The sequence below is a fragment of the Myxocyprinus asiaticus genome, chromosome 20 (genome assembly GCF_019703515.2).
Source record: "Myxocyprinus asiaticus isolate MX2 ecotype Aquarium Trade chromosome 20, UBuf_Myxa_2, whole genome shotgun sequence".
Classification (NCBI taxonomy): domain Eukaryota; kingdom Metazoa; phylum Chordata; class Actinopteri; order Cypriniformes; family Catostomidae; genus Myxocyprinus; species Myxocyprinus asiaticus.
The window spans coordinates 734,626-747,330 of NC_059363.1; the positions used below are offsets into that span (position 1 = coordinate 734,626).

Sequence of the window (12,705 nt, forward strand, 5' to 3'; positions counted from 1 at the left end):
CATTCACACTAACACATACTGTTTAAACACCTGCTGTCCCAGCAAATAAACCAGTTTTAGAAACTGAGCCTGAATATTGTTTTCACTTAGAGCCTTTTTAAGGTTACAGTAATCAAAAGACTTTTCTCTTTTTGAGTTGTATGTGAATTATTAATATGTACATGTGCCTTCTTTTGTCCCGTGTTCATCAGACACTGGTGTCGATTTCGCGTCTACGGTTGTTCCGCGCAGTCACCTCCTCAGCGCCCCCTTCAGTACAGGTGTGCAAAAACAGTTCTCGCGCTACTACAATGAGTTTTCAGAGCTACAACTGCTGGGGAAGGGAGCGTTTGGTGCTGTTATCAAGGTCTGGACCCCTCCCCCCCACACACACACACATACACACAAAAACAACAACAAAAAAATTAAAGACAACAACACAATGGGATCATTCCATGTCAGCTTGAACAGAGGTCCCCGCCTCATAATGTTGTTTTTAATTATTTTATTTTATTTTTTTCTGCTGGTGAAAGATAAACATAAATTATGATGAACACTGAAATATTAAATGCTATTGATCAGTATTTACTGAGTAATCCATTATTTTGAAGAGGGGGTCAAAGTGACACATTTCTCCTATGATTTTGGAGCAAAACTACAGGTCAAAAACATATCCTTAGAAATGTGTCAGTGTCTTTATTTTATTTGTACACAGAGATAGGTAGATTTATTACTAAAATCAGTTGACTTCAGCACCTCTTGTTGCATGATATACCAATGGTGAGAGTCATAATATTGAAAAATAGCACTTTTTTTATTTATTTATTTAAATTATTTTTTAAGTTGGAGTGCTTATAACTCCAGAAGTATTAAATATATTTTAATATCCTTTTAGATTCTGCTTTAGAATAAACTTTTCTTTATATAATCATCATTTTAAAAGCCCTATATGGTGATATCCCAGAGATATTGCGCTCTCAATGTGGCTCTGTGCAAGAATTGTAAAATTTTTCCCATTCCATTTTCAGTGGTTGAAACCTAAATGTGGGTCACATGGTATGAAACTAGTTGTCTTGTCCAAAAAAAAAAAAAAGGTCTGAAGTACAAATAATGCTGAAAATAGAAATATTTGTTTATTCACATAAATACAATAATGTCCAAAAATACACTATTATCAAGAATAAGTGACACGTGTGGCTCTTCAGAATTTCAGAATTGTTCATCTGCAGAGCTCTGAAATGCATAATTAGGGCTCTGAACACCAAAGAAGCTGAAACTATAATGCATTATTTTGTATGTGCATGTAATATTTTGACTTTCATCATCATCATTTATCATTATCTGTATTTATATCTATATATTTCTCCCTAAATGTTCATTATTTAATGTAAAAATCTAAATCTCATTACTGTAATGATAATTTTATTTTAAGTACGTGATAATCAGCAGTTGTTGCATTACAGTAATGAGAATGTACTTAATCGTCATGAAAATAATGTCACAATGCAAAAAAATCTAAATGTTCCTTTAATAGGCTTCATTTTCTTTGTGCCGAATATAATTTCTATTTTTTTTTTTTTTTGTTTTTTTGGCTGAAATATGACCTGGACATTTCTTCACATCTTTATTGTTCTTTGAGTTGGTGTGTGTGAAATCCAAATTTGTCTCTTTCCACCTTATTTGTCTCTTTAACTCCATTCGTTTTTGTGTTATTGTGTGTTTTTGTCACGTTTAGGTCCAGAATAAACTGGATGGTTGTTACTACGCGGTCAAACGGATCCAGGTGAATCCGGCTAGTAAACAGTTCCGTCGGATCAAAGGTGAGGTGACCCTGCTGTCACGACTCAACCATGAGAACATAGTCCGTTATTATAACGCGTGGATAGAGCGTCACGAGACTCCTTCGACTGGCAGTTTAACCAGCAACAGTTTTGAGATGCAGAGCACCCCTGAACGCCCCGCCCGACCCACGGCTCCGTCACGGCGGAATGAACTGAGTCTAATGAACAACATTGAGGACGACGCGCCGCCGCCAGCGCTCGCCAGTTCAGTGGAGTGGAGCATGTCACTGGAGAGATCGTCCAGTGCCAAATGTAGCGCGGCAGACTCTACAGATGATGAGGACGACGAAGAGGAGGATGTGTTCTGTCCCTCCTTCCTGTGAGATTTACCGCTGTTCAGTGATCACATCTACACTGATGCTTTGTTTATTTATTAAAAGTTCAGCATGCAATAGGCGACAGTTGTATATGTGGTTCTGTTTGTTTTTTGCTCACAGCCCCCCCGACAGCGACTCAGAGAGTGACATCATCTTTGATAATGGTGATGTCAGCAGGGACAGTTTCTTACAGGTCAGTCTTTAGTTGTAGAGTAGCACTATGTTTACAGTATTCTTCTGAAAATTCCTCACAGTGTTCACTCTTTCTGTTTAATATGATTTTCACAACAATATCAATATAATTTCACATAAATGCAGGGTTCTATTTCCTGGAATGATGTGGATATTTGTGTTTTAGGCCATTGTGTTTGTTTTACCTGTAAAAGCTTGGGTGATAATCATGGATAGATGATAGATAGATATAAAGATGGATGGATAAATAGATAGATGATGGATGGATGGATGGATAAATGAATGGTTGGCTGGATGGATATAAACAGATAGAAAATGGATAGATGAATGGATGATAAATAGATGGATGGTTGGATGGATAGAAAAATGGATGGATGGCTGAATGGATAAATAGATGGATGATGGATAAATGGATGCATGGATAGAAACATGTATGGATGAATTGGATAGATGTATGGATGGCTGGAAAAATTGATGAATGGATGGATAAATAGATGGTTGGATGTTAGATAGATAGATGGGTGGATGATAAATGGATGGATGGATGGATAGATAGATGATAGAAAAATGAATGAATGGATAGAAAGATGGATGGATAAATGGATGGATGAGGGATGATAGAATGATGGATGGATGGATGATAGAAAGATGGATGGATGGATGGATGGATAAAAGATAGATGGATGGATGGATAAAAGATAGATGATGGATGATAGAAAAATGGATGGATGGATGGATAGAAAGATGGATTGTTGGATGATGGATGGATGGATAAATAAATAGATTGATGGATGATGGATGGATGGATGGTTTGATGGATAAATGGACTGATGGATGGATAGAAAGATGGATGAATGGATAAATGATGGATGGATGGATAAAAAGATGGATGGATGGATGATAGATAGAAAAATGGATGGATGGATAGAATCATGGATAAATACAGAGATGGATGGATAGATGGATGGATGGATTGATATATAGATGGATAGAAATAAAGATGGATGGATGATAGAAAGATGGATTGTTGGATGGATAGATTGGTGGATAGATGGATAGATAGATATATGGATGGATAGAAAGATGGATGGATGGAAAGATGGATTGTTGGATGGATAAATGGATGGAATGGATGGATAAATAGATAGATTGATGGATGATAGAAAAATGGTTGGATGGAAAGATTGATTGATCACAGAAGACACAAATGCATGTTTTGCACACTACATATGATCTAAAAAAATGTATATGCTGTATATACGTATACTGAATGTTTAATCATTATTTTCATGTTTTTCTCCACAGGAGGAGCCTAGCAATAGGAAAGCTGTGGATACATTAGAGAGTTCAGACTCTGAGAACCCCCCCCTGATAGCACATTACCTGTATATACAGGTGCATGAATGAATATATAAACTATACGTATGATTTAAAGGAATATTCTGTGTTCATTACAAGTTAAGCTCAATCAACAACATTTGTGGCATAATGCTGATTACCCAAAAAAATGATCTTCCTGCGTTTCTTTAAAAACAGCAAAAATCAATGTTACAGTGAGACACTTACAATGGAAGTCAATGGGGTCAATTTTTGGAGGGTTTAAAGGCAGAAATGTGATGCTTATAATTTTATAAAAACACATTAATTCTTCTGTTAAAACTTGTGTATTATTTGAGCTGTAAAGTTGTTTAAATCGTAAAGTTGTTTTTAACATTACACAGATGTAAGTGATTTTATGACAGTAAAATCTTGTTAACACACATATTGTTGACATCTTGTGGCTATACTTTTGAAACAGTGAGTATTTTAACGTTTACGGATTTTGTTTACGGAATTGCATTTGTTGAAGTAGTTTCTGTTTCTCTCTTGCTCAGATGGAATACTGTGAGAAAAGCACTTTAAGAGACACAATCGATCAGGGTTTGTATCAGGATGTCAGTCGCCTCTGGAGATTCTTCAGGGAAATCCTGGATGGACTGTCTTATATCCATGAACAGGTGATACAACTCTACAAAACATTACAAGACACGAGACACACCTCAAAAATCTCTGATAGGAAAGGGGATATGCACAAGTGAAGGATGGCATTGTCTGTGTCATGTCAAGTTGACAGCGGGAGTTCTGTATGATATCGGACAAAGAAATGTCAGAGTGTTTTATTAAAGTTTAATTGATAAGAAACTGCTGTAAAATGTTGAAATCTTCTTGCATTGGAACATTTAGCTGTCGAAGTTGTTTTTTGCTGTAATACCGCTCTCTCTATCACACAGGGAATGATCCACAGGGATCTGAAGCCCGTCAACATCTTTCTGGACTCACAGGACCATGTGAAGATCGGAGACTTCGGCCTGGCAACGGATCACCCTGCTAATGTGGTACTGCTGGTGTTAAATGTACAGTTGGAAATGTATAGAGAACGCTGCATGAATTACATTCATAAATGAGCATTTGTATACAGTAGATTAGCAAGTGTAAATGTAGTTTGGTTTATCGTGTTTCAGGCAGCAGGTAAACTGGAGGCAGAAGAAAACACTTCAGGATTTGTCCCAAAACCAGATGCAAATGGTAAAACTTGAACCTGAAGATTACATGCTTCTGTACTTTGTTATTCTCTGTGCCAAATGTTTTCCATAGATTACTATGGAGAAATAATCTTCCAGTTGAAATAACACCGTACAAATAGCATCTTGAACAACGCATGATTTCCATATAACACATGGCCCCTGATATTCAGTTTATTTAGGGAGTGATGCTATTTTTGCACTTTTTTTGTTCTCTATTATTCATATTGTTTTCATTTTATTTCGCAGATAACATGACTGGTATGGTCGGTACGGCTCTTTATGTTGGTCCAGAGGTTCAAGGAAACACTAAAGCAACATACAACCAGGTACAATGAACTTTAATCCAGATTAGAGGGCAACCGATAGTGGATTTTGCTGTTAACCGATTAATCGGCTGATAGTTAAAAAAAAAAAATCATAATCTGTAACGGGTACATACATAGAGGCTACAAGAATACAAAATAAATAAAATCCCAGATGGAGTTTAGAAATCAACTGTAAATCCCAATATAACCAGTTATCTGTGACTTTTAATTATAAACAAGCCCAAAACACACAAGAGGCTTTTATTTTGAAATGATGGAGACTTGGCTCTGTTACAATGCTCTATTTTTAAAGGGATAGTTCACCCAAAAAGGAAAATTCTCTCATCATTTACTCACCCTCATGCCATCCCAGATGTGTATCTGCAGAACTCAAATTAATATTTCTAGAAGAATATCTCAGCTCTGTAGGTTCATACAATGCAAGTGAATGGTGACCAGAGATGAGAAGCTCTAAAAAGCACATAAAGGCAGCATAAAAATAGTCCATAAAACTCCAGTGGTTTAATCCATGACTTCAGAAGTCATATGATAGGTGTGGGTGATAGTACCTTTTTACTATAAATCTCCACTTTCACTTTCACTTCCACATTCTTCTCCTTTTGTTTTTGGCGATTCGCATTCTTCGTGCATATTGCCTTCTACTGGGTAGGGAGGAGAATTTATAGTAAAAAAGGACTTAAATATTGATCTGTTTCTCACCCACACCTTATCATATCACTTCTGAAGACATGGATTATACCGCTAGCGTCTTATGGATTACTTTTATGCTGCCTTTATGTGCTTTTTGGAGCTTCAAAGTTCTGGTCACCATTCACTTGCATTGTATGGACCTACAGAGCTGAAATATTCTTCTAAAAATCTTCATTTGTGTTCTGCAGAAGAAAGAAAGTCACACACATCTGGGATGGCATGAGGGTGAGTAAATGATGAGAGAATTTTCATTTTTGGGTGAACTAGTCCCTTGAAATATTTTCTGAATTTTACAGACTTATTATAGCATATATTTACCAGATGAAGAGTTTTGTATCAATAGATATTTCACCACATGAGGTTTAATGAGGAATAAAGTTTATTATTATTCACATGATATAAATTTGGAGACACAATATATGTGCTTGTTATATGTACGTTTCCATATAGTCGCATTTTTCGTTGCATGCCCTCAATTCTAAAACCAAAATAACAAAATATGCATTGAAGTGAGGATAAAAATATGGATGAATATTATCAATGATGAAAGATTTAGATGCAGCAAATCCCCACGAGAGTGTTAATCACAAATAACCGATCGTTTCAAAAAGCAACTATCGGCACCGATTAATCGGTCTACCTCTAATCCAGATTGTCAAATTATTCTATATGTTTTTTTAAACTCCATATTTTGACATCACGTTAATGTTTTTATATGTGTGTGTGTTTGTAGAAAGTGGATCTGTTCAGTCTGGGCATCATCTTGTTTGAGATGTCCTACAGACCGATGACCACGGCATCAGAACGAATCTTTGTGCTCAGTCAACTCAGGAAAGTGAGTCTCATTAAACGCTTCATTTTCATGAACATTTGAATTTCCTTTTGGGTTTTACCCTGTTATTAAATTATACAGATCCATTCTCTGTGAATAGAGTTTAAATAGTGTGCAGACAATCATCTGCCCTCGAATTACTGTTCGGAAACATGTTTTCTGTTTGTATCAACCATTTCTCATCTATTTCTTCTCATCCTGCAGGACTCGATAAATTTTCCTGACGACTTCTATGAGTATGAGAGTGGAACACAGGTAAACATTACATACATTACTCTAAACATCTAAAAATCTCACATTTATCCTAATAATATCAAGCATGATGCCTCTCTGTACAGAGGAAGGTGATCAGCTGGTTGTTGAATCATGATCCAGCGTTGCGTCCGACGGCAGTGGAGCTCTTGAAGAGTGATCTGCTCCCGCCGCCGCAGATGGAGGAGTCTGAACTACACGAGGTGTTGCAGCACACAATGGCCAACATCAACGGGAAGGCCTACCGCACGATGGTCAACCAACTGTTCTCTCAGAACATCTCACCTGTCATGGACTTCACATACGATATTGACATTCACAAGGTACAACTGCTGGAAACTTTGAGAATTGATTAGATCGTGAAAAGTTGGTGTTCCGTACCAGAATGGAGCCAGACCTGAATGCACTAAAAATGCTTAAAATAACAAATACTTGTTACATTTTTATGAAAGACTATGAAGACAACATTTTTTTCTTTTTCTAATGAATTGTGCACCATAACACCTGCAACGTGTATTAAAGGAATATTCCAGTTAATCTCAATCAACAGCATTTGTGTCATAATGTTGATTACCACAAAAATTAATTTCGACTCGTCCCTCCTTTTCTTTATAAAAGCACAAATGTGTGTTCCAGTGAGACACTTACAATGGAAGTCAATGGGGTCAATCTGTAAACATTAAAATACTCACTGTTTCAAAAGTATAGACACAAGACATAAACAACGGGGCTTTCACTCTGGGCACGTTTGCTGCGGTCCGATTCCGAGTGCGATTGTTCCCGGTGCCCCCCGCAGCTTTGGTCTGGTTTCACACTCACTTGATTCTATCGATCCCCGGTCCATTTGCGACTCATCATACTTTGTTTTTTTGTTATTTTGGTGCCATTATGCACAGCAGAGTGAACGACAACTGCATATATGTGCGCTTCATGGCGTAACTCATCAGATGTCCAGGGGAAGGCGGCTTGCTGCTGCTCGCAAACGGCGTTTTTTGAGGAGACAGCTGATTGCAAGGAATTAATTTGCATCTTTGTTTACACTGCACGCTTACTCAAGCTCGTATCCAAGGTGAAGTTATCGTCACTGTCATCTCCTATTATACCCTTTATTTATAACCTATAATAGTATTTATATATAGTATTTATAAGGTGTATAGATAGATAGATAGATGTCGTCATCGGCTAAATCGGCTATGCGTAAGTTACTTTACTTCCTGAACGAGTGCGCACCCGAGTCCGAGTTGCTTTCACATTCACGTGAATCGCGCTACAGTTCCATTGCAACCAAACTCAGACCACCTGCTACAGGTAGTCTCGGGTTCGATACCGCGGTGTGCTCCCCGGTCCACATGACAGCTTCCACATTACCAATTTTTCATGCGAACAGTGCTGTGTTTCGAACAAAACTGCCAGTGTGAAAGCACCCAATATGTGTGTTATTATGATTTTACTGTGATAAAATCAATTACTAACCGCATCTGTGGAAAGTTAGAGACAATTTTACAACTTTGTTGCCATGATGATGTAACGCTGTAAACCCTTAAACATTTTAAACAACTTTACATCTCAAATAATACACGAGTTTAACAGAAGAATTACTGTAAGTGTTTTTATAAAATTATAAGCGTCACATTTCTGCCTTTAAACCCTGCAAAAATTGACCCCATTGACTTCCATTGTAAGTGTCTCACTGGAACACACATTCAGAATTATTTTCTGTGGTAATCAACATTATGTCACAAATGCTGTCGACTGAGCTTAACTTGAACACGGAATATTCCTTAAAAAATTAAACTGTAATTTTTGATTTCATGTAGACTATAAGTTGATTAATAAATAGGCTGGTGAGTAACTAGAGCAAATCAAATGTCTAAGCCAGCCACAAACCCATTTAGTTTCTGGTTGCATGAGTCTGGTGACCCCATTAGGTGGTGCTGTGCAGTTATTTATCTAGTTCTCTGTGTATAATACATTCAGTGTGTGTGTGAACTCCATCTGTTTTCTAACCAGCTCATTGTGTTGTGCTGCAGGGCAGTTTTAATTTCACCAGTGCTAAACTGCAGCAGTACGTGTACGAGACAGTCACCAGAATCTTCAGAAGACATGGTGAGTGACACACAGCAGATTATTAATGCATTCTATTCAACTTTAGGCTGTTTAATGGGTGAAACACTCTTCTGAGGAACCGATACTTCCTGTTGATCTGTGCTGGGCTGATACATCAAACATCCACAGACATAGAGGAGTTATAAATTACAATGAAAACTGGGGTGTTGACCAGCCTGTAAAAGCTAAAAGAAAGCAACTGGTTAATATAATATCTTATTAAATGTGTAGCTCTAAAATCTGATTAAATGAGCCACATTCAAAGCTATAGAGCGCAACAATGTCAATCCACTTAATCAGTTGTCTTGGTTCTGGAAGTATTTTCCCCATTCATTTTTTCCATAAAGATTTCATTAAGTCTTTCATAAAAGAGTTGTGCACCATGAACTAAACCAACCAGCTCTGACGTGAATCACAACATTACAAACTTTCAAGCAGACAAAAAGACATCTCTAATGAGGGAAAGAAATACAATCCCATGAAGCATTGAGAAAAGACGTAATCTAATAAAAAATGATGTAAAAATATAAAGCTGGGTTTAAAGGAATATTCCGGGTTCAATACAAGTTCAGCTCAATCAACAGCATTTGTGTCATAATGTTGATTGCCACAAAAATTAATGTTGACTCGTTCCTCCTTTTCTTTAAAAAAGCACAAATGTGTGTTCCAGTGAGACACTTACAGTGCATTTGGAAAGTATTCACAGCGCTTCACTTTTTCCACATTTTGTTATGTTACAGCCTTATTCCAAAATGGATTAAATTCATTATTTTCCTCAAAATTCTGCAAACAATACCCCATAATGACAACGTGAAAGAAGTTTGTTTGAAATCTTTGCAAATTTATTAAAAATAAAAAACAAAAAATATCACATGTACATAAGTATTCACAGCTTTTGCTCAATACTTTGTTGAAGCACCTTTGGCACCAATTACAGCCTCAAGTCTTTTTGAGTATGATGCTACAAGCTTGGCACACCTATTTTTGGGCAGTTTCTCCCATTCTTCTTTGCAGGACCTCTCAAGCTCCATCAGGTTGGATGGGGAGCGTCGGTGCACAGCCATTTTCAGGTCTCTCCAGAGATGTTCAATCGGGTTCAAGTCTGGGCTCTGGCTGGGCCACTCAAGGACATTCACAGAGTTGTCCCGGAGCCACTCCTTTGTTATCTTGGCTGTGTGCTTAGGGTCGTTGTCCTGTTGGAAGATGAACCTTCGCCCCAGTCTGAGGTCCAGAGCGCTCTGGAGCAGGTTTTCATCAAGGATGTCTCTGTACATTGCTGCATTCATCTTTCCCTCGATCCTGACTAGTCTCCCAGTTCCTGCCGCTGAAAAACATCCCCACAGCATGATGCTGCCACCACCATGCTTCACTGTAGGGATGGTATTGGCCAGGTGATGAGCGGTGCCTGGTTTCCTCCAGACATGACGCTTGCCATTCAGGCCAAAGAGTTCAATCTTTGTTTCTCATGGTCTGAGAGTCCTTCAGGTGCCTTTTGGCAAATTCCAGGCGGGCTGTCATGTGCCTTTTACTGAGGAGTGGCTTCCGTCTGGCCACTCTACCATACAGGCCTGATTGGTGGAGTGCTGCAGAGATGGTTGTTCTTCTGGAAGGTTCTCCTCTCTCCACAGAGAAATGCTGGAGCTCTGTCAGAGTGACCATCATGTTCTTGGTCACCTCCCTGACCAAGGCCCTTCTCCCCCGATCGCTCAGTTTGGCCAGGCGGCCAGCTCTAGGAAGAGTCCTGGTGGTTCCAAACTTCTTCCATTTACGGATGATGGAGGCCACTGTGCTCATTGGGACCTTCAATGCTGCAGACATTTTTTTTGTACCCTTCCCCAGATCTGAGCCTCGATACAATCCTGTCTCGGAGGTCTACAGACAATTCCTTGGACTTCATGGCTTGGTTTGTGCTCTGACATGCACTGTTAACTGTGGGACCTTATATAGACAGGTGTGTGCCTTTCCAAATCATGTCCAATCAACTGAATTTACCACAGGTGGACTCCAATCAAGTTGTAGAAACATCTCAAGGATGATCAGTGGAAACAGGATGCACCTGAGCTCAATTTTGAGTGTCATGGCAAAGGCTGTGAATACTTATGTACATGTGATTTCTTTCATTTTTTTATTTTTAATAAATTTGCAAAGATTTCAAACAAACTTCTTTCACGTTGTCATTATGGGGTATTGTTTGTAGAATTTTGAGGAAAATAATGAAATTAATCCATTTTGGAATAAGGCTGTAACATAAAATGTGGAAAAAGTGAAGCGCTGTGAATACTTTCTGGATGCACTGTACAATGGAAGTCAATGGGGTCAGTATTTGGAGGGTTTAAAGGCAGAAATGTGACACTTATAATTTTATAAAAGCACTCAGCTACAACAGTAAAACCACCTGCCTAATATCGTGTAGGTCCCCCTCGTACTGCCAAAACAGCTCTGTCCCGTTGAGGCATGGACTCCACAAGACCTCTGAAGGTGTCCTGTGGTATCTGGCACTAAGATGTTAGCAGCAGATCCTTTAAGTCCTTTAAGTTGTGAGGTGGGGCCTCCATGGATTGGGCTTGTTGGTCACATCCCATAGATGCTCAATCGGATTGAGATCTGGGGAATTTGGAGGCCAAGTAAACACCTTGAACTCTTCATCATGTTCCTCAAACCATTCCTGAATAATTTTTGCAGTGTGGCAGGACACATTATCCTGCTGAAAGAGGCCAATGCCATCAGGGAATACCGTTGCCATGAAGAGCTGTACATGGTCTGCAACAATGTTTAGATAGGTGGTATGTGTCAAAGTAACATCCACATGAATGCCAGGACCCAAGGTGTCCCAGCAGAACATTGCCCAGAGCATCACACTGCCTCCGCCGGCCTGCCTTCTTCCCATAATGCACCCATAGTGACCGGTCTGCGGCTGCACAGCCTCATACACAGCAAGCTGTGATGCACTGTGTGTTCTGACACCTGTCTATCATGCCCAGCATTATGTTTTTCAGCAATTTGTGCTACAGTTGCTCTTCTGTGGGATCGGACCAGACGGGCTAGCCTTCGCCTTGGGCGCCCATGACCCTGTCACCGGTTCACCGGTTGTCCTTCCTTGGATAACTTTTGATAGGTACTAACCACTGCATACAGGGAACACCCCACAAGACCTGCCGTTTTGGAGATGCTCTGACCCAGTCGTCTAGCCATCACAATTTGACCCTTGTCAAAGTCGTTCAGATCCTTACGCTTGCGCTTCCAACACATGAAATACAAGAACTGACTGTTCACTTGCTGCCTAATATATCACACCCCTTGACAGGTGCCATTGTAATGAGATAATAAATGTCATTCACCTCACCTGTCAGTGGTTTTAATGCTGTGCTGATCAGTGTATTAATTCTTCTGTTAAACTCAAGTATTATTTTTACAGTCATTTTAGCATTTGTTGACATTACATCGTCATGTTAACGAACTTGTAAAATTGGCTACAACTGGAACCCAGATTTATGTTTTTTTTTTTTAAAGAAAAGGAGGGGCAAGTCAAAATGTATTTTTATGGTAATCAGCATTGTGCCGCAGATGCTGTCGATTGAGATTAACTTCATATAACATGGAATATTC

The 12,705-nt window shown here is 38.8% G+C and overlaps 1 protein-coding gene across 2 annotated transcripts in view; it reads left to right on the plus strand.

The window, feature by feature from the left end:
• eif2ak4 (eukaryotic translation initiation factor 2 alpha kinase 4) overlaps positions 1–12,705 on the plus strand; it is a 56,401-nt gene that overhangs the window by 16,253 nt on the left and 27,443 nt on the right. Inside the window, exons 11-22 of one of the 2 annotated variants that reach the window (XM_051645837.1) lie at positions 192–346; positions 1,715–2,139; positions 2,258–2,330; positions 3,635–3,724; positions 4,204–4,326; positions 4,600–4,722; positions 4,831–4,894; positions 5,140–5,219; positions 6,643–6,744; positions 6,946–6,996; positions 7,080–7,316; positions 9,024–9,099. In XM_051645837.1, coding sequence (XP_051501797.1) covers positions 192–346; positions 1,715–2,139; positions 2,258–2,330; positions 3,635–3,724; positions 4,204–4,326; positions 4,600–4,722; positions 4,831–4,894; positions 5,140–5,219; positions 6,643–6,744; positions 6,946–6,996; positions 7,080–7,316; positions 9,024–9,099 — 1,599 coding nt within the window. The remainder of the gene's footprint in view (positions 1–191; positions 347–1,714; positions 2,140–2,257; positions 2,331–3,634; positions 3,725–4,203; positions 4,327–4,599; positions 4,723–4,830; positions 4,895–5,139; positions 5,220–6,642; positions 6,745–6,945; positions 6,997–7,079; positions 7,317–9,023; positions 9,100–12,705) is intronic. The other variant, XM_051645838.1, reaches the window with a different exon arrangement.